General features: G+C 39.5%; 1 protein-coding gene across 6 annotated transcripts in view; it reads left to right on the top strand.

Moving 5' to 3' along the window:
* The window catches only part of LOC122073993 (BEACH domain-containing protein B-like), an 83,789-nt gene that overhangs the window by 4,517 nt on the left and 56,089 nt on the right, over positions 1-23,183 (top strand). For 4 of the 6 annotated variants that reach the window (XM_042638752.1, XM_042638753.1, XM_042638754.1 and 1 more), the window contains 5 exons: positions 1,352-1,586; positions 11,629-11,805; positions 12,425-12,751; positions 22,407-22,629; positions 22,841-22,909. In XM_042638752.1, the coding sequence (XP_042494686.1) occupies positions 1,352-1,586; positions 11,629-11,805; positions 12,425-12,751; positions 22,407-22,629; positions 22,841-22,909 (1,031 nt within the window). Of the gene's footprint in view, positions 1-1,351; positions 1,587-11,628; positions 11,806-12,424; positions 12,757-22,406; positions 22,630-22,840; positions 22,910-23,183 lie in introns of those variants that run through there. The other 2 variants (XM_042638755.1, XM_042638756.1) reach the window with 2 other exon arrangements.

Genomic DNA, 23,183 nt, shown 5'->3' with positions numbered 1-23,183 from the left:
AAATATATATATTATATATATATATATATATATATATATTTATTTATGAAGTGTTCTCAAAATTAATGGAAATTATTACTCAGTTTTTAGTAAAGTCGCTCAATTTCCTACTCATAGTTTTCAAGGTATAATTAAGCACTATGAGGAGCTTTGTCGAAGATGTGGGAGCAAACTCATTAGGAGCAGGGTTCTATCCCATGATTTGGCTTTGAGTGAGCCAAAAGCACTCAGCCCACTTGGGCTGACCCAGCCTTAGCTCGTTGGCCCAAAGGCCCAAGGGTCTAGCCACTTTAGGTGGCGTGTGGACAAGCCCCTTTAGGATTCTTGCTGCTGTCTTTTAAGCCCAGAAATCAATCTGCATCATTTACATTACAAGCAAAAGAAAAAAAAGACGGGTTGCATTGAGAGCAGGGTTCTATCCAGTCTAGGGAAATTGATGTGATAAGCTATGGGTTTATTATGAATTTCAACAAATGACAGGGGTTGCATTGAGAATTTTTACTTTGATAGAAATGTGCTTGAGTATGTGAATTTGTCATGTGGTGGTTTGCTCTGTGCAGTCTGCAAGTAACTTCTACCATATTGTTGATTTCTGGGTTTTGTGTCTGTTTTGAATGTTTCTGGAAAGAGGCTGTTTGGGGGGGTGGCGGGGGTTGGGATGTCCTTTGAGTCCAAGAGTGGCTACATTTATTTCTTCTGTTCGGTTGTTCCCCACTTTAGGGGGTCTATGGAGGTCTGTTTCTACTTTTTGTTATTGCAGGCCTGGAGATTTTGGGTTCTTTCAAGCCTTTGCCCTTTTGTCCTTCTTCCTCATTTTTTTTACCCACAGAAAAATTGTTGTTTCATGTATTGAAAATTTAGTCAAAAGGTCTTTTTTGGAGACACTTTATATACCTTGGAAAAGTGGAAAGCATTTCTTTCATTCTTTTGACCGTAGCTTTTTCTTGGGAATCTCATTTTTATATCTACATTGAGAATCTCTTTTAGCTTAAAAAAGAAACGCAAAAAGTTTATGTGCCTATATGTAGTTGTAATGGTTCTATTTTGGGGGTGAAGCGAAATTTGTACTATCTTTTTTCTTTTTCTTTTTCTTTTTCTTGTTTATTACTTTATTATTTATCACATATTGTATTGGGAAGAACTTCCTTGCATGAATTTAGGATGAAGCAGTAACTCCACTCTTTTCTTGTTGCATTTATGTATTGATATGATGTAAAAATTGGTGATTGGTTATTTATTTATTCTGAGATGCTTTGGTTATTGGTGCTATGATGACTAGTTGTAGTTTACCCCATTTGGTTGATCTCTTCAAAATTTCTCTCTTAGTCTAATTATGGGGTAAATTTTGTAGGTGGAAAAGAGGAAGTTGTTTAATGTTTTCCTGAAGCAGTTCCTTCTTATTTACAAGAACTGGGAACCTGTGCATTCTTGTCAGTTGGAGGAAGCTTCTTCATCTACCCTCCAGCTTGGGGAACAGTCATCAGGATTTGATGATGTAGTTGTTGGCTGCTCAGATGGGCATCCGGCTGAAATTATCCTTACCTTCAGTCAAGAGGTTGCGCAATTGACTACTTTTGTGACTGAATGTAAGTCAAGGGGTTGCACAGTTTCTGTGTCTTCTTTTGTTAATTTTTTCTTATCCAGGTTACCCCCAGTGGTACACACACTAACACACACATGCACACACGCACACTCATACACACGTGTTTGTGGTACACATACTGGCGTCATATAGGTTTGCACCTTGGTTTTGTTGCTCCTTGATCTTCTGTTGAAAATGCCCTTTCAATCTTCATATGATGCCAGATAATTTTATAATACTAGTCGAAGAGACCTTTTGGGCTTGAGGACGTAAGTTAGAACCAGGATTTTAGGTCCTAAGTTCCTACATTTGGTGACCTCTTGCTTCAGAAGTTGATGTGTGCCTTAGTTTAGTCACTGTGTAAATTAGTTAACACACTAGAGATGGATTTAAGAGTACCTGCTCTATCTGTTGGGTTTGTTTGTCCTGAAGTAGTTGGTTACTGAGGCGACTAGATAGATTTTCATTGCTGGTTCCCCAGTCTTTTTGAAGATGAAGGCAAAACCTTTTGATCATAGTTGTCAAGGCGTTGCCTAGGATAGGCAGGCGCCTTGTTGGTGTCTCCAGGCCCCCCCTTCAACGCCTTGATTCACCTTGACTTTGTGACTACTATGCTTTTGATGTTTGTTCCTGATTGTGTTGGGGGAACTTAGATGAGAGGAAAAGAAGGATCTTTGAGAATTTGACTTGTCTGCCGAGGATATGTTCAGGTTCCTTTATTTTGGATTTCTGTTATGCCTCGGGAAATTTCAGGCTTATGCCATCTCTCTCTCTCTCTTATTCATTTTGGAAATTGGAACTATCCATGGTTGAAGGGAAATGTAATATCTAGTCACAAAATATTTTTTTACGCGTTTCCTATGGGAAATCCTTCCTCCATTCTTTGTTGGAATAGAGAGGAATCTGCCGATCACCTCTTCTTTAAGTGCCCCTTCTCCTCCTCGGTTTGGAAGAAAGTCCTTAGTAGCTGCTGGCCCGTGCCTAGAAGACCTTCTCCCTCTTCGGAGAGAATGGATCTGGATTGACATGACTTTTAGTGTACCTCATATGTGACATTGCTCGGAAGCTTGCATTCACCGAGATCTCGCTATTAACTCATTTTTTTAGCTTGGCAAGATGAGAGCATATGCGATATATAAAATGTACAAAATGTACAATATCTCGGTCGAGATCTCGGTAAATTTCTCGGTCTCGACTCAACTCGGATAAGTTAGACCAAGTCATGTGTGGTATAGACATAATTTTGACCCTCAACTCGACATCTCTTGCCTCTCTCCCCCTACTTTGAAGAAAAAGTGAGCCCTTGGTGGTTTTTCTTGCCAAATCTCTTCCCTACAGTGGAGATTAACAACTTCAACACTTGGAGATTGGAGATTATCATTTCATCATCAACCTTTGGAGATCTTTTTCTTCTTAAGAACAATTTTAGGTAAAAATAACTTCTCGAAACCTTTTTTTTTCCCATAGAAACATGTGCAATAGTTGCTTGTTTTTATTGTGGAATAACCTATGGTAAAAGGTCCGAAGACTTCCTACCTAGGGTCCAAAGTCAAAGTACTATTTGGGTTTGATTTAAAAAAATCTGAGGTTTCCACTTTGTTTAGAAGGCGTAAAATAGGGTAATTGACAAGTTTCAGGGGTTTAATAGCTAATATGGCCACCGAAACCAACCACTGAGATGACTAGGCAAAAAATACCAGATCTCGGTGAGGTCTCTCATGCAAGGTTCAAGGTATCGGGTTTCGACCATTGGGGAGACCAAAATTTTGGTCGAATTCTGGGAAATTTTAAGGAAACTAGAGAATTTTTCCCAGTTGGGTGGAAACTTTGGTTTAGACCCTCAAAATGTTTTTTTTTTTTACCTGATTTTTTGTTTACGTCATATTTTAGACATTTCTAACACATTCACATAATTAGTGTCATAGAAAAAACATTTGAAGTAATACTTATGGTGTGAACCAAATTTGCTAATGTATGTTGAGTCATTGATTTAAAGTATACTATATAAGTACATAGTCTACATTATATGTACTCTACAATCTACACAAGTACATAATTGTGAAATACATGTATAAAAGTTTAAAACAAACAAAACATAATGCAAAGGATCCAAAATAAATAATAATATTAGTATATTACGTAATTGTTAGTTATCTCTCAAGTCTCAACTCTGAACACTGAACACTTAACACTCAAAAGTGTTTTCCCGAATTCCCCACTCAAAAGTGGTCCAAGCTCCCTTCCTTAGATTTTGTAAGATCCAAGCTTAGATTGAAGTTTTTTGGGCAAAAAGGTGAATTTTGAGTGTTTTCCGTAGTTCCCCACTTCATAGAGAAGAAAATATGGGGGAGAGGGTCGAAATTTTGAAATGAGAACACTTGGTTTCCCATTTAAGCATGTTTTATAAAGGCTGGTTCAACCCAAAGGGTCAAACCCATTGGTCCACTCGAAATTTTCCATATTTCGGTCGAATATGGGAATTTCGGTCAAAACCTATCGAAACCAGTGACTTTTAAAAGTCACAGGCTATACAGTGTTGGAGTCATGGGATACTGTCGAAATGTGGGAAATTCGACGGTATTGCTCGAGTTCTTGAACCATGCTCTCGTCAGATCTTGGTATTTTTACCACGTGAAACCTGTGTCGAGATCGAGATCTTGAACTTTTTTTTTTTGGATGAATAAATAATTCATTACCAAGATAGAAGAATATACAAGGGGAAAAAGGGGGGAGGGAGGCTTAAACCAACAAGGAAAGCCAACCCAAGGGGAGCACAAAAACACAAAAGAAATCAAAAGAAGACCAACGGGAAAACCCTCAAAGCACCAAAGAAGAAGAACCGGGGGGGGGGAAGCAGCACCCACAGCAAGGGTGGAAGATATTAGCCTATAGATTCCAAGAGGATATGATGAGGGAGTTCTTTGGGGATCTGGAGGTAGGACGGGAGAGAAGGCCAGTAAGAGAATGGGATTTGGAAGTAACGTCAAAATATATAGCTTTCCAAATCTGGTCCTTGGAGCGGGATTTGGGGGGTCCATTTACGGATGTTGCGTTCCATCCAGAGGTGGTTGATAGTAGCATATAAAGCCAGCTTGCCGATGGAGTCGTAAATGGAAGGACCCGAGAAGGTTATGTCTACCCAATTCCATTCCTTTTCAAAGGGGGGAATAAGCCTTTTGGTTGGCCAGCAGTGGGAGAGGACCATCTTCCACACCCGAGAGGAGAAGGGGCAAGAGAAGAAAAGGTGGGGGATATCCTCCATCCCGGAAGGGCAAAGATAGCAGGAAAGGGTAGTTGGAATGTGGTGGTGAATAAGGAAGGATTGTGTGGGAAGGTGGTTGTTCAAACAACGCCAAAGGGTGAAACTATGACGGGGAATATGACTCTTAAACCAGACAACCTTATACCAGGGAACCTTAGGGGAAGATTCACGAATATGGGACCAACCTGAGGCGGAGGTGAAAATCCCATTGAAAGAGGGGGTCCAGGAGCATTTATCTTCCCTTCCATGATGCCCAGGGGGAGAGGGGGAAGGGAGGACCAAAGGTCCTCCAGAGGAGGGGGACAGGAGGGAGGGGGGGACCATCCCATGGGAGATAAGATTGAGGAGATCAAGGCATTAGAGGGGAGACTAGAAGAGTATATGGGAGTCAACAGCTGAGAAAGAATGCTAGCAGGATGCCAGTGGTCATTCTAGAGGGAGATGGAATGCCCATTTCCTATTGTGTAGGAAATGGCAGTGAGGGCAATTGGTCTATGTTCAAGAATTTTTCTCCAAATCCAGGATGCATCATGGGAGGAAGGCGCAGTCCAAAGAGAGTTGAATTTGAGCAAACCGGAATGGATCCAGTCTACCCAAATACTCTTATGGTTGGACACAATTTTCCAAATAAGCTTGAGAACACCAACCATATTTGCATCCTTTATTTTCCTGATTCCTAAACCGCCTTCAAATTTGGGAAGGCAGACCTTTTTCTAACTAAGGGGTCTGAGGAATCTGGAAGAGTCAGAACCTTTCTAGAGAAAGGAACAACGAAGATTCTCAAAAGCTTGATCACTGAGGCGGGGAGGATGAAGGTTCCAGACCAATATAGATATAAGGATTGGAGAACCGATCTAATTAAGGTGAGTCTACCAGCAAAAGATAGAAGTCTACCTTTCCAAATTTGGAGCTTTTTCCGGAGTTGGTCAAGCAAGGGGTTATAGTGGTGGGCGGAGAGCCTGGCAGAGATGAGGGGGAGGCCCAAATATTTAACCGGCAGGGAGCCTAGAGGAATACGAGATCTTGAACTTTGATCTGGATGGAACACAATCTTCGTAGACGGATTTCCAACTCCAGATCCTTTTATAAGACTTGGGATGCCATTTACTTTGATGTCTATTCTACTCTTTCCCCCCATTGCTTGGTAAGGGAGGGATTACCCAAGGAACGGGCTTCTTCTCTCTTGCTTTCCCCCGCCTCACCCTAATGGCCTTGTGGCTTTATTTTGCTTTTGTTGTTTGGTTTGCTTTCGCCCTTGGGATCCTTGTATATTCCCCCCCTTTTCTTTCTTGGTAATGATCTTGTTTTTACCCAAAAATAAAATAAAATAAGAGAAAATTACACTCCCCTCCCCTGTACTTTCAAAAATACCACTCCCCAGCCCTGTAGTTTAAAGATTCTATCAATCGTCCCATTAGTGACTGACAGTGTTAAAATGTCATGTAAAATGATATATTTACCCTTGTGTCTAATACATATCTTTTCTCTCCCTTTTTCCTCATCTGCTATGTATTTTGACCTACTCTCAAGCTCTCCTGATGCTGAGAAGAAGAAAGAGTGCAGCAAGGTCTTCTTCTCCCTCTTCACAACTCATCTATTCTGGGAGAAATCGCACCGGGCTTTAAGAAGACGTTCAACGGCAGAGATCACTGTAGTCCATGCTACCACATTTCTGTTAAGCGTTTCTTCAAACAACTGTTGTGCATCCACCAAAAAGCTGAAATCCGCATACATGGCAATCAAATTACTTACAATAAAAACTTCCTTTTAAAAACCCCAATTTTATTAAGTGAGAATGAAATGCCTTCCCTTGACCAAAAGCTAGAACTCGCCGACAATGATGTATAACTCTAATGACCCAATTCAAGTCCATTCCCAACCATGAAGGAAAAAAGCCTAGAATAAACTTCGCTGAGCACGGGAAGAGTTGTAGAGGTACTTGTAGAGAGTTGCAGAGGCGATACCTCCTCCCCCCCCCCCCCCGCCCCACCAATATTCATCTAAATACATACCATCCTCATTTATAGGAAAGAACTTTCTCTTTCCTTCAACTTTACGGCTGCTAGGTTTGAACCAGAATCAAGACCTTACATAACTAGATTCAAGGGAGTTTGAAAATCAGATTAGATGGCCATCAATCACATTGAACTTTTATATACAGATCCGTCTTCTGTTTTACCAAGACAAATCTAAAAGAGTTGGAATCACAAAATTCATGAATTTAGATGGAGTACTTTTGAGAAAAAAGTATCAACCCTAGCTGGAATCTCTCCCTTTCGATATTTCTATTTTCATCCCAAATCCCAGCTTTTACTTTGTTTTGGTTCTCTGTTTTGGAAATTAAATGCGGTTCTCTTCAAAACCGATCCTGAGCCTAGGTCATGCAGACAATTTTCTGCCACCATTAACAAGGTCTCTCTCAATTCTCAAACCATTTCGTCTTCCTTAGAACAACTATTTTACATCTCAAAAGCTTTGATCAATTTATGGTGGAATCACATTCTCTATTTCTCTTCGATAAGCGACTATCAAGGTGGCTCAGAGCAAAGAGTCTCTTTGAAGGAAAGCAAAGAAGAAGAGAAGAGAAGAGAAGAGACCCAACTAAAGAACCAGAGAATTGGATATTGCCATGGATAGAGAACCAGAGGAGCTTCAATTCTTGGGCTTGTTCGGAATCTACAAGGAATCCTTTAAGATCATCCTCTCATGGAGAAAAATCTTCAACAAGATCACACTTGCCCTAATCCTCGCACTCACCTTCATCTTCCTAGCTCTCATCCAAATCTATTATAGCAGTGTCACGACGGTGATATACTGCAGAGAATGGTGATATCTAGGGGTTCCATGAGGTTTCCATGAGGTTAGCTTCAACAAGAAATCGGCTGTTTCAAACTGTCCACAAAAGGGTAATTGGAAATTAAATATCATATATTAAGGCTGATGTCATCACTTGACAGGGTTCTCTAATGGAAGGTGTACGATTGATAGAATCTTTAAAATACAGGGGTGGGGACTGGTATTTTTGAAAGTACGTGGGGTATTAGGCAAAGTACAGGGGAGGGGAGTGTAATTTCCTCATAAAATAATAATAATTAAAGATCAGAAAAGTTTGTTTCAACCTAGTTGGTCTACAGCAATGTAAATTCCTGCCCTTGGTTTCTCAAAGGTAGATGTCTGGCAACAATCTGTTGAAGATCCTAAAATCTTTCTTGTTGGAATAGCTGTTCAAAGATTTTTGTGAACAGTCATGGGGGAACTTTGTGTTGTTGTAATTTCTGACGATTGCACCTCCTCTGATTACTTCAGATGCAATTCCACCTCCTTCTAATACCCCTGATATGGGTTCAAGGAATGATTCTTTCTCCCACTACATCTCAGTTGATTTTTGGTTGATGAAACAGTTAAGAATCCTCCATTGAATCCCCTTTATTAGTTTATTTCTTTCTTTCCCCAACAGTTCTGATTTTTTAGTTTTGATTCATCTTTTTCCCAACAACTTCTATGCAAGGATTAAAGTATCGGTATCGGTCGGCCAAAATTAAGATACGTATTGGAGGATATCGTATCGTATCGGAGATATGCTAAGATACGCTAAAGATACGCACATAAATGGATAGAAAATACTTTTTTATACACTTTTGCATAAAAAAAATAGTTAAAAAAAGTTATATATAACATGTATTATGCATAAACAGTAAATTGAGAGTATTGCACTCATGGTTTTAAGTATCGGTGCGTATCGGCCGATATGTATCCGTATCGGTAGGCATCGACACGATACATACCGATACGCTACATGGAATTTTGGGCTCTCTTTTGCGTATCGACGTATCGGTCGTATCGTATTGTGCCGTACTGATATGGTACCGATACGTACGATACTCTGCGATACGAACTTTTGAAAATATAAAAATTCCCGTGAGTATCGGTACCGTATCGGTGCGTATCGACTGTATCATATAGTATATAGATCCGTATCGTACTGTATCGGTACGATACGGCTACTTAAGTGTGAATGTGCCTTTTGTTTTTTGAAACAAACACTTTAAACTCTCACCAACAGTTTTCTATATTTCTCTTCTTTCTTCCCCTTTGATTCACACACCTTTTTGGAGACTCAAATGGTAGATTGAAAGAAACATTGTGGAAGTGAATGGTTCAAAGAAGGAGAAAAACATAGTCCAAGATGAACCTTGAACTTGAAAGTTGAAAAATTTGAATAGTAAGTTCTTGAATCTTTACTCACTTTTTTCAACTTTAACCTTAGATTTTCAAGTTTTTTTTACAAATCTAAGGTTCATCATACTTAGAATCACATTTTGTGCATCATTATTACATGAAATCATTGGATTTATAAGGATTTACAAACTTTTTTCAAGAGAAAATGAGGGTTTCAATTTTTTTTCAAATTTCTTAGATCTACTCATGCTCAATGATTAAAAATGTTTAGATTTTTTATATGTTATGTAAAAACAAGTGTTCTACAACTTCCATGGAAAATTTTGATTTTTTTCAAAAAAATATATTTGTCTATCAATATGATACCCTCATCATTTTGAACATTTTCAACTCAATATATTTGTCTATCAATACGATACCCTCTACTTAAGTATTTATGCATTCTACATGTTATATATAGTTTTTTTTAACTGTTTTTTTTTATGCAAAAGTGTATAAAAATGTGTTCCCTATCCATTTATGTGCGTATCTTTAGCGTATCTTCGATACGATACGATACCCTCCGATACGTATCTTAATTTTGACCGACTGATACGGCGACCGATACCGATACTTTAATCCTTGATCGCACTAAGAATCTAAGGTTTGTTGTTGTCCCATAAATGTAAAATCCTTGTTCCCAACCTTGATTTCCACTTTAGTTAGAGAGAAAAATGGTTGGCAGCAACTTTGAAACAAAAACACCTCAAAAATTGTGTTTTTCTAAAAAATTACCCATTTTGGCCATTTTATGACCGTATCGGTGTGTATCGATCGATACATACCGATATACACCGATACGTACCGATATATACCGATACGTACATTTCACTTCAATTTTACATTTTCCATAGAGTATCGGTACGTATCGGTGGTGTATTGGTGTGTATCGTAAGATACGTATCGATACAAAAGGGTTTTAAAAATTTCATGTATCGTATCGGTCAAGACTGATACGGATACGTATCGGCCAATACGGTACGATACACACCGATACTTTAAACCATGCTTCTATGTTACTAGATCGGAAACTGTTCTATCCGATCTTGCCCGTATTAACCATCAAATTAGAATCTTTTCCCTTTTATCTTTGAAGCAAGCCCATCACTAGCAGGTTATCTCTCTGATCTGCATCCATTTGGCTCCTGATCTGCACATGCTTTCGATATAAAAACCGGAATTTTAAATGCACCACAGACCCTCTCTTATATATTGCCAATTTGGTAAATCAGGCCTCCTCCTACATAATTATCTAAGATTAATTATTTGCTACTTGGTAAACAAATAAACACATTCTTCTACTCCCCATCCTCCAACATGACAGAGTATTACCCTTTGTTGGCAAGTGGCGTTTGTGGACCCTAGGGATGACTTGTGCATCCATGATAGTTTTCTCTCTCTCTCTCTTTTTGTTTACATCATCACAGATCTACATTTTTTCAGAATGTCCAGATGCTGAAGATTCAATAGTCCATGTTTTATCCCTCAGTGTTGTAGAGGTGTCACTTTTTTGTTGCCCAGACAACCGGGTGGTCTAGGAGCAACAACAGCAACAACAAACTCAGCCTTATCCCAACTTAATGGGGTCGGCTACATGGATCCAATCAAGGAAAAAAATAGGAAAAGTAAAAGTGAAGGGAAAGTAACACAATAATAACAGAAAAAAATATATAAAAACACAGCTAAATGGGGGTCTGCTAGATGGATCCTTGCCCTATAGTTGACTCTATTTGAGGTCATACTTGGGACAAGGCCAAAGCTATGCATGTCTTTCCTCGTTACTTCTCCTATGGTCATTTTAGGCCTGTCTCTATGTTTTTTAAGTCTATATACAGGCTTCCGTTGAACATGGCCATCCGCCACAAATGATTTTCTCGGAGCTTATCATGGTCTAGGAGACTAGGAAGTCAGTAACAATGTTGCGTTGTTGCTGTATATATCTGTTACACAATGTAAATATGTTCTTTTGGAATGTTAAAAAATCAAAAGAGCCCAAGCTAGGTTTGTGGGTTTGTTCTGCTGTAATGTTATATATTTTGTTACACTTTACAATCTCTTAATGTAATGGGAGAGGAATTTCAGTTAGATACATTTTCACTAGTTTTTGGGTGAATATTGTGACCTGGTGGTCAAGCGGTTAAAACAGCCTCTCGACATTCTTGGGGTAAGGTTGCATACTCGCCCCCCTGGACCTCACACATGAAGGAGCCTTGTGCAACGGGTACGCCCTTTTTTTTAGTTAGCTGTTCCACACATTTTCTGGATGCATGTGTGGTGCACTGGTCAAAGTCATTTGGCTGCCTGGGCACCCCCAGGGATATAGACCGTCCCATGACATTGGTGTTTTAGTTATATATATATATATATATCGGCACCCAAACTCAGGAGTGGTTACATCTCTTTTGACATTATCTACTACCTGTTGAGATTTGTGTTGTATTTTTGGCCTTTAATCACTCCCATTCACTTTAAATTGCCTTTTCCCTGTGTTCGTTTAGTATAAGTTTAAATTGGTGATAGCATAAGTGCATTTATTTTATTTGATTAGTTTACTTTGGCAATCCAGTAAACACCAATACAGAAGAATCTATAGGAGACCTGTCGGGTGGTTCATCTAGTATGAGTGTCATTGCCGAAGGGTTCCCTCTTTTGGATGCGCTCTCAATTGTAGTTCGCTCAATGCACAATTGTGAAGTTCTTGGCTACTATGGAGGGATACAAAAGCTTACAGGACTAACAAAAGGTATTCAGTTTTAGACTACTCTTTCTTTCCTTTTCCGCTGCAGAAATATTTTTTATTTTTCCTCAGTCGATAAAGTTTCAGTTATATTTCAGCTGATGCCATGGATAGATCAAAAGGTAAAGAATGTATGAGAGAGCAGGGACCCTACTTTCCCTCAATGCATCAATCACTATATCCTCTGAACTCCCTTGTTTGGGTTAAGGGGCACAGCCTCAATCGGCCTACTCATTTGGAATTAAATCAGATGATAACAATAACTGTGTTATCCTCAATCATCAAACTCAGGAACTAAGTAGAAATGGTCAACTGTGATCAAATTGAAGGATCATGAGCAGGATATTATATGATTCTTTCTAAGACTGCTTGTCTAATCAGTTATGCTTTCTGTTGTTTCTCTGAAGGATTTGGAACTTCAGTTTGTGTTATGTTCCATTTGTTGTTGCTCCTTTCTGTTCTTCATTTCCTTTGCATCCCTTGCAGTGATATTTTTTATTTAATTTAAGATTTTTTGGGTGCAAGTGTGTAACCTGGCGGTTTTCTTCGAATCTATACTTTAGAGCTTTCATGGGAATCTTGGCTGTTAAATGATTTTCTTAAAAGGGTATTGTGTTTTCTTCAGCTGCAGTTGTCCAACTTAAGACAGTTACAGGTGCACTCGCTGCTGATGAAGGCCTATCTAATCCTACCGTAGAGAAGACTAAAGTGTTGCGGAAGATACTTGTATATGTGGTTTCAATAATCTTCTGTTTCATTAATTTAAACTCAAATGTATATGAGAAGGCTCAGTTGCATGCCGATAGTATGAATTCTTCTGTTCCAATGAGCAGTGCATGTTTTAGTGATCCTTCAACTGGTTTGAAGGGCTGTATTTCTGAAACGTGGCTGCAGTGGCATCAGAAAGCAGTGGTATCTGTAATGGAAGCTGGTGGCTTAAATTGGTTATTAGGTAAGGTATGCCATTGCCTATTTTCGATGTTGTTTTGGTTGGCTTACAAATCGTGTGGTAGTCAGACTCTTCACTGTTAACTCTTGATAATGTACATGCATATTCATGGTGTTGTTTTGTTTTCCCTTACTTTAGTCTATCCATAAGGAAGTGGGGAGAAATCTCCTCAACTTTTTTGTTTTTCCAATCTCTATCCCTGTCGTTTTCTTGGTGGTGAGGAAGATGTGTTTAATCCTCTCTTGTTTCTATGGCGCGTTTGATTTTTACTGGGGGTGGCTATATTTCCCTCCCTCTTTCTTGCCCCTATTTATGTCTTGTTCTATTTTTACCTTGTTTCTTCAGTTGATAATATTTCATCTCTAAACAGAAAGAAAGGAAAAACTAGAGAACCTTTGCCAAATACTTTGCTTGCATGGTCAGATGGAGGATAAGTGTTGGGATTTGTTGGAGATGTACTAAGCTATGTCTGTTGGTTCCCTTGACAGAAATCCAGTACTAACAATATAGAAGAAGAGGGAAGAAGAAGAATTGAGGAGAAAGGAGAAAGGAGAAAGGAGAAAGATACTGTCGCAAGAGAGAGAGAGAGAGAGAGAGAGACAGTCCATACCTGTGGCAGTCCCCCCCACCACCTTATATTAAGTTAAACAAGCACAGTACCGCAAGGAGCCCCTAAATGTGGACAAGAGGAAAAAGTAGTGCAGGAGAGCGCTATACAGGCGATTCAAGACCCAACCATCAAGGAGAGACTATAGAGGGCTGCAGTGAGGAGATAGGCAAACCCTAGGAGACAACCATGAGCTTGTTCCTTGTAGAATCCACAACACCACAAGGGGAGACAGAAGATAGCTTACTAGAGACCTCAAAAGCAATGGACTCCAAATCTGCTCAAAGGATCTTGATGAAGTGGTCCATTTTTTGAAATTACGCTCCATCCAAATATGGTTGTAAGTAGTGACAAAGGTGAGCTTGTCGACGAAATCAAAAAATAGTCTTGCCAGCATAAGACATGTCCACCCAAATCAACTCTCTAGATAGAGGAATGATTCTTCTTCTATTAGGCCTGCATTTTCACTGAAGACCTTTCCAAACTACTAAGGAGAAGGGGCAGGCATAAAAGAGATGGTCCACATCTTCTGTAGCATTCCAGCATAGGCAGCAGGAAGAGGAGACTGAAATCTGATGATGGATGAGACATTAGGAGGTAGTTAGAGAGGCCCGCCATGATAAGGGGGGGTATAGCCCCTTGAACCGCACAATCTTGCACCAAGGAGACAAGAGGCCACGAGATCTGATGAAGTCCCAAGCAGATTTTGCACTGAAGAGGCAGACCAAACAATAATATCACCTCTATCATGAGGACTTCTAGGAATGGAAGGAAGGGCATTCCTGATTCCAGACAACAGATAAATGGGGAGAAGAAGCAGGGTGAGGAGCCCAATCTTCATCCTGAATGATGCAAGCAACTGTAGTGTGCTTACTGAAGCCTGAATTGTTAAGTGGACATGATTGTTAAGTTAATTTAGGAACCGTTTGTATTTCATTCCATTTGATGGTGACTTGAGAGATGGTTGTTTAAGTTGGGTCTGGAGTTAGTAATAAGAAAGGGTTCAATGATATTTTCATTGAGGGTGGTTCAGCAACCATTATTGCTTGGGCAAGGATCTAGTCTACCTAGCAGGAGGACTATGAAGATTCAGCTAAATTATCATACGTATTCATTTCTTGGCTTCTCATGTGAACTGCTTGTTTGTTCGAAGCAGAGATCTACTAGTTCTGTGGCAGATGAGCTGACCAGGAAGGCAAGGTTCATGATTTCGGTTTCGATTGTAATTTTGACACTGGTTGAAATAAAAATATACCACTGAAGTGACCGAAATGGCCAAAATGGCATTGCAATATGGTCAATTTGGTGAAAAACCAAAACATTGAAGACCCCTCAGTTTGTTGGGGATATACCCACACTCCTAAGTTGGTTTTGATGATAAAAACAATTAACTATAAGTTGGTGAGTGCTACTTGGTGAAAGGAATCAGTTTTGAAGAAATATTTCACGGTATCAAGCACCAAGACCCAAAGACACATGATGTCAAGATATGAAGAACATCTCAAGACAAGGACTACTTGATGACTTGATAGAAGATACAAAGACTTCAAGTATTTCAAGCTCAACATGAGGACAGTTGAAGCATTACAAGATAGATGAAGTCCTTTCTATGTAATAATGTCCTTGTTATGTAATGGCGCACTCACACCTCATGCATTGCACTCATGCATCTTATAATGACCTTAGGAAGTACCTATGACGAAGTGTCAAGACCTAAAAATGGTTAGGAACATGTTAGGTATAACAAGTCTTAGGAAATTGTTGAGTAAACAGAAATGACCCTATTCAAGGGCAGTTTGGGCAACCTAAAAATAAGTATCAGAAGATGGTTTCTTCACCAAAGTTGTAGAGATTCGAGTTACGGATGCAACACACTTGGAATCAGACCAATCCGAAGTCGGACGAGAAAGTTATGGCCCAAATACTGACAGAAGGTCAGTTTTCCAGCCGGTCGACCAGGACGCTACCGGTTGAAGTGTCCATTGACCGGACTGAGACCGGCCAGCTTGCCCAAGCTCCAACCGTTTTCTTTTTTTGATTTCTAATTTTTATCGTAGAATTGATTTAATTGGAATAATAGCCAAAGTAGGGATATTTGGTGATTTTAATTGGAATTAGGTAGATATTCTATCTTTGTCCTAGGACAAAAAATATTGAATAATGAAAATGATAGTAGTATAGTCTGTAGTGACATAATGATAATTATATTGAACAAATGTTTAAAGTATACTTAATTCCTTATTAATTAGTGGGCAATTACTTTATTACAAACATCAACAATGTCTTTATTATCCCCTAAAAAATGAAGGCTAAGACTGTTTGTGGAAAGAGCCCCTTATCGGATTTTGAACGATGACTACACCTTACCCTGGTGTTACTCTACGGTGAGTTAAAAGGGCCCTTTGCTGAAATTCCTGGATATCAGCTGCTAGCCACTATGAGTCAGCGATCTACCTTCTATATATATATATATATATGCATAGTGACTCATTTATGAAAAAAAGAGGACTTGGGAGTCTAGGGTAAGTAAAATGGTTAATAATTTTTTATTTATATTTGAGAAATTCATTGCAATGAATGCGAACTTAATTTAATTGCTTTTTGAATAGCCTCCCATAGAACGAGATTCATTTGATTGATATGTATGATACTAATACAAATAAATTCAAAAAAATGTCATTGAATCGTGTGATGAAGAGATTCGATTCACGCCCCGAACCAGTCAGGCAAATATGCCCCATCATCTAGCGGTTTAGGACATCTCTCTTTCAGAGGCAGCGGGGATTCAACTTCCCTGGGGGTAGGGTGCTACAAAAGGAAGTTGATCATAGATTATCAATAAACCTAGAATTGATTTTTGCTGGGTCGATACTTGAGTGGTTAATGGGGACAGACTGTAAATTCATTGGCAATATGTCTATGTTGGTTCAAATCCAGCTTGGCCCAATGGCTAGTTTTTCCAACGATTCTTTTTAGCGGTCTACCGGCTACAAATGGCGATCGACTAGTAGACCCAAAAAGTGACCGTTTGAGTGAGATTTCTTGCCTAATTTTTTCCCCTAATCTCACATATAAATACCGCTAATGCTATTAATTAATTAACAATTAATACAAAGCACTAGAGGGACTTTTCAGGAGCATTTTGAAGTGAAAATATTTTATACTTTTCTTGAGTTATCGGTCCACTCCATCTACTTAAGTGAGGCTAAAAAATCTACTTAAAGCCTTTTACTTTTTTTTTTTTTATTGATTTATAATTTATTAAGCTTAATGAACACTATAGAAAGGTGCATCACTCTCATTCTTGAATTTTCTTATTGCACCACACAAAGAGGTAAGTTTAACCTATTCTACTATTTATTTTGTTTTATTCCAAGAGTTAGGTAACTCTAGTGTTGGACAGTTGTAAGTACACATCATCCTAGATTATAATTAGGTGTTGTGTAGGATCCTTTTGTCCTCAAAAGAGTTGTAAGATCCATCTCTACTTGGAAAGAGATTGTAAAGGTCCATCTCTACCTGTGAAAGAGATTGTATGAATCCTTTTATCCTTAAAGGATTCTGTAAAGGTTTTCCTCTAAAAGGGAAGAACTTTTAGGGAGTGAATTAGACTCAGATTGAGTCGAATCACTATAAACTCCGATGTTGTGTGATTGTGATTAACTTTATTATTCCACTTTGTTATTTTACAATCACACTTGGGAACATTAAATCAAAGAGTTTTAAAAAATCCACTAGTATAACTTATTTACCCCCCTCCAGGTTATTTCACAGTTCACATTCCATATCGTTTCGACCACTTTTGAGGCCAAAATAGGTTGCTGATTCAAACCATGCAGGGAGGGTGTTTGAAGGCTAGAGCGATCTCAGGAGATAGTCCTCATATACATGGGGTGGTATTATCTATGGGTTTGACGTGGTTATTTGTACTTTGGTGTTCTCTTTGTTTTGAGGATTGTGGTCTATTATGGAATGTGGCTTAGTCCTAATCATAGTTGTCACGGCAATAAGGTGAACCAAGGTGTTGGAGGGCTGCCTAAATGCTAAGGCGACAAGTTTCTTGCCATGAGGTGAATAAGGCGCCTAAGACGACCAAGTGTTATTTTTTTTATTTTCCCTCTTTTCTAACAGTAAATATTTAGTATGCGACATATACCTGGTATCATAAAAAAAATCAACATTAAGCTACACCAAGTCATAAAAATCAACACTAAGCCACATCAAATCGTAAAAAATCAACATTAAGTCATAAAATATCAACATTTAGAGAAATGCTTTTGTCCTATAGTAAGTTTGACCAGTCAAATGATTTTATTTTTGCATGAGACTTTTTGTATTAGGTATAACACAAAATCAACTTTCTAATAAGTCTAAGATTGCTTAAGTCTGATTTGTAATGACAATATATTCCGGTCAAACTTGTTTTTTTTTGTGAATAAATAAATTCATTATCAAAGAGGAAGGGATATACAAGGGGAAAAGGGGGGCGGGGAAGCCGCGAGGGACAAAGCCTCCAAGGAAGCAACAACAACAAGGGGCTTAGAGCCCAACTAAAGAAGGAGAAACATTAAGTGGGGGGGGGAGATGATGGAGGAAGGGAAGCCCCAAGAGACAACAGTAAGCCTGTTCCTTGGGGAGTCTCAAATCGGGCACTGGCGAAGGCAACCGAGCTTAAAGCTAACATCGAAGTAGATGGCTTTCCAAATCTTGTCAAACGACCAAGAGTTGGAAGTCCACCTATGCAGATTATGCTCCATCCAGATATGGCTGATCATGGCCCCGAAAGTAAGCTTCCCAGAAGAATCATCGATGGTAGGCCAAGAGCAATTATAGCAAGGCTTGGCTGAGGGCCAAGAATGGAGGCAGTATCGACATTGGCCCCTGGCAATAGGCCTAGACATTGGATATCAGGGGCAATACAAAGAGTGACAGTATTGCTTAGCAGGGGGCTAAGGCAAAGATTGGCAACAATAATGGAATCGGGCTTAGCGAAAGGCCAGGACAATAAACATTCGTGGGAGACCTTGGGTGGAAAGTAGTGCTTGGCAGAAGGCCAAGGTAAGGAGTGGCATTGACATCTTCAACAGTTAGGTGAAGGAGAGCAAGAGAGTGCATGTAGTGAGTCGGAGGTGAGCCTTCCAAGGCGGTAGACAACGAGCCAGAGAGGCCTAACGAAGGCCAGAAAGATGGACATGCGAAAACATGCTTGGGGGGGCATGCGAGGGTCTAAGATCTGGTGATGTTGCCTTCCAAAGAGAGAGAAGTTGTGACAGAGCAGACGAGACCCGAAGAGATGGATAGACGCCTTCTAAGGTAAGAGAAGTCGTGGTAGAGCTGGAGAGGTTCGAAGAATTGGTGATTCCACCTTCTAAGGTAGGGGGAGCGTAGTAGAGCCAGGGGAGAGGTTCGAAGAGTTGGTGATGCTACCTTCCAAGGCAGGGGAGCCATAGCAGAGCAAGGGGGCCCACTTGAAGACTAGGTGTAATAGTAAAGGAACACTATTGGAAGAGACGGAGCTTTGGGGAGGTGACGGGTAAGTGCAGTAAAAAGGATGGTCGGGCAGAGGTTCGTGGATAGATGAGGTAGCGTTTAATGGGTTTGGGTAGTCAGGTTGGGAGGGTTAGTGGAGGTTAGGTGGATTGTCGTGTTAAGAGAGGTAAGTGAGGCTGGTTGGGTTAGATGGTGGGGACGATTAGGAGAGATCTGGAGTGGGGTAAGACTACTTAAAGGAGTAGGATGTTTGGCAGAAGGAAGAGGGGGGAGGAGGGGAGGAATGGAGATGATATGGTTAGAGAGGGTAAAAGGGTCAATTAGAAGGATAAAATGGGCAGTAGCCGTAGGTATTAACAAAGCAATAGAAGGGCTACAAAGGCAAAATAACAAGGGAGATCGACAGAGAATCAACTGAAGTTTTAGGCAAGGGAGAAGGAGGATCAGCTAAGGGAGCTTGAAGCGGTAAGGATACCTTTTGCAGTATCAGTGTAGTGGGATCGAGGTGACGGAGAGTCGTCGTTAAAGCTAGAAGAGGGATTGGATAGGAGGCAAAGCGATTGAACCTGAGGATTGGAGCATAAGATCAATCGGTCCAATGGAATATGGATTGACATTTGGGGAGCCACAATATTCATCAGGACGAGGGTCAGCCATATGGCTGCAATCCCGACAATTTTTTCTCCCTTTGGATGTGTGATGAGCCGTATGAGCTTGAGTATGATCAAGAGATTGGTGGTCATCGTGCAAGCCTTTTGCTTTGTGAACTTTTAGCTTTAGGGGCGTAGGCAGAGGTCTTATGGCCGAAGGATTTGCAAATGATGCATAATGGGGGCATCCATTTATAATGAATTACCTGGGAGCAAGGATTAAAATATCGGTATCGATCAACCAAAATTAAGATACGTATTGAGGGTTATCGTGTTGTATCAGAGATACGCTAAGATACACACATAAATGGTAGGAAACACTTTTTTATTCACTTTTGCATAAAAAATAGTCAAATAAAGCTATATATAACATGTATTATGCATAAACACTAAATTGAGAGTATCACACTAAGAATCCAAGGTTTGTAGTTGTTCCATAAATGTAAAATCCTTGTTCCTAACATTGATTTCCACTTTAGTTTGAGAGAAAAATGGATGGCATCAACTTTGGAACAACCCTTAAAAAATCGTGTTTTTCTGAAAAATGATCCATCTTGGCCATTATATGACCGTAGTACTCCGTATTGGTATGTATCATACTGTCTTGGTATGTATCTGTCGATACATACTGATACGTACCAATACATACCGAAACGTACATTTCACCCCGATTTTTAATTTTTCATATCATATCGTAATGGTGTGTATCATATCGTATCGGTGGTGTTTCGATGCGTATCGGTATGTATCATAAGATACATATCTATGCAAAAGGATTTTAAAATTTCTATATATTGTATTGGTAAGGGCTGATATTGATACGTATTAGCTGATACGGTACAATACGTATCGATACTTTAAACCATGCCTGGGAGAAAGTGAACCCTTCTTCATTGTGGATGGCCACCGAGGACAGGGGGTCCATCTGCAAATAGCTCAATGCATATTCTCGTGAATGCTAGACGGTCTTGGATGCAGGTCTTGTGGTTAGAAAATATATTGGCTTGCCGACAATTGAACCGATGATGCTAAGGCCTTGAGCACCCCAATGGGAAAGGGGAAAAGAACCCTTCATTGTGGATGGCCACCGAGGACGGCAAGGGTCCATCTACTAAGGTTGGGCATAGAGATCCAGATTGGTAATGTTTTGATATCAACCTTACTGAGGGAGAGATGTTGGTCCCATTGTCTAAGGAAGATGGGTTTTTTGCCTGCAAGCCAAGGGCCACCTTCAAGGGCAGCGATTTTTTCTTCTTCATTTGAGAGAAGTTAAAGACGAAAATGCCATTATCAAGGAGGACCAAATAAAGCATGCCACAAGTTCACCATTGGCTAGAGAGAGAAGCTTTCATGATTTGGAAAGGTGGCCTGCTTCTAAGGAAATGCCCTATGAGGCAGTTTTTCCACTTTGCAGTATCTTCCTCAAGGAGGCCCACAGGGTAGAACCCTATCAGAGCATCATGGCAGAGGGTAAGGGGAACTAAGGTGAGGGGGAGGCCAACCCGAGAAGGGTGGGAGTTGGAGGAGACAATAGATGTCCAAGTTTTCAGAGGGGAAGAAGGTTTGGGAGAAGAGGAGGGGGGAGGAGGATAATGGGGAAGAAGTGGAAGTTTGGGGCAGAGGGAGAGGATATCCGGTGGTGGAGTCCACCGGAGGAGTAAGTGACATAGGGGGTTAGGGAGGGGTCATAGGAGCAAGGGATTCGGATCGGAAATAGATGCCCTACTTCCTTGTAATGGGTTTAGTATTGATTAGGCTGATCAAACTTATTTAAAGTGCACAAATGCTGTTAAAATTTTCTGAATAAAAATAATTTTATGTATATCAAAACAAAATATTATTTTACCGGACTTTTGGTTTTTAGCAACATGATAAGATCTATAAAATTTTCAGAATTGAGAAAAAACCCCGGCATTTGAAAGTTGAAAATCACACCCACAACCAAAATCCAGTTTTTGTTCTTGGACCGGGAGGTTGACTTTTTATCTTTTTGGAATTTGATTTTTAAACAATTTTTATTGGATTCAAATAGGGGGCTATTTGTTTATATATGAATAACATCTTAAGTAAATAAAATCATTTACTTAAATGATATTTGGCATAAATAAGTGACAAATATAAGGCAACATGCAGTGCAATAAGGTGATTCCTTGACGACTGTGGTCCTAATGCTTTATCATTGCTATCAATGGAATAATATGAGTTTTCTTCTCCAAGTAATAGTTAATTGAGCATTTTGGAATACAAAATGAAGCTTCTCTTCTTTCAGGAGATCATAGATCATATGTTCTGAAGTGCTTGGGAGGCGGGGGATATTGGAGTTCTTTTTGTTTTGGTGGGTTTTGTCTTACAGATATGGAAGGAATCACTTCAACCTTCTTGTGTGGCTTGAAATCCTCAATGCTATTGGATGTCTGGAAAAGGTTATGTGTGATCCACTTGTGGTTCTTCAGTCCTGAAGCAAGTTCCTTCAGACTATGAACACAAAATCTGTCCATGTCCTATCCAGGCTGACCTGTTTTGTTTTGGTGGGTTTTATGCGGTATATGCTTCAAATTAGTAAGAGGCAGGGAAGGTAAGCGGTAGCTTTGTGAAAAAGATCTCTGATTCCTGTATAAAGTATGACATGGAAATGAACCAGCCAGTCTGCCACTGGTCATGCCAAAATCTGTCTCTGCCTAATACCATCCCTCACCAATAAAATAGTCAGGGGCAAGTTAGCCATATTTTCCTCTTTGTTTTTTCTAAGAATGAATTCTCTTTGTTAGAGGTCTTAAAAAAAGCGTATCTCAGCATCATTTTTTTTTGTGAAACACATCATGTGGTATTTGTAACAAGACTTCAAATCTGTTAATACTTGTATAATGTACGTTCTTACATTCACTCACAGAAATTGGTTGTTTTAATCCAGAGTTGTTGCTTGTCATCAGAAGATTGAATATGAAAGAACAGTGGACTGATGTTTCTCTTCATTATTTGACTTTGAGAACTCTTCAGTCAGCACTATTTGAAAAACCTCGTGCTCAAAATCATTTCAGAAGTATTGGCGGACTTGAAGTTCTTTTGGATGGGCTTGGCCTTCCATCAGATAATGCATTGTCATCAAAGAGTACCTATCATGCTGAAAAAGACGGGTACATTTTTATTCTATCATGCAAGAGTATTATATAATTTATTTATTTACCTTTCTAATATTCATAGTACTTTGTTTTCATGTTTGTTTATGGTGTTGGATTGATAATTGAAATGCTTTCAAGTTTTTTAAGTGCTTGACTTTTAAAGAATGTTTTTATTTGTATTTTCTTACATTTTTGTACTGACATGTTGGCCTAAACGCTTCCACAGAAAAGAAAATCCCTATATGGCTACGTTTGGGCTTCAACTTCTCTCTTTAGAAGTCCTAAGGGAGGCAGTGTATCCTTCAGACTTCATCATTGATAGATCATGTACTTGCAAGTTTTATTATATGGGGGAGTATACTAATTATTTCCCTTTATACTTGAGACTTGGAAGTCCTCTGCAGGAAAAAAAAGTATGAAAAATGGTCATCCCATTTTCTAAGTTTAAAGCCTGGATTGGATCCCTCTGGTTGTGAAACCTTTGATTAGTTTCATTCACTTGAAACAGTCATGTACTCACATTGGATTTGTTTGCATGGTGGTTTATGGGTCTGGGTACAAGGTACAAT

This window comes from Macadamia integrifolia, chromosome 3, assembly GCF_013358625.1.
Source record: "Macadamia integrifolia cultivar HAES 741 chromosome 3, SCU_Mint_v3, whole genome shotgun sequence".
Taxonomy (NCBI): Eukaryota; Viridiplantae; Streptophyta; class Magnoliopsida; order Proteales; family Proteaceae; genus Macadamia; species Macadamia integrifolia.
Note: the sequence above shows the minus strand (reverse complement) of the source record. Positions and strands in the feature narration are given on the sequence as shown.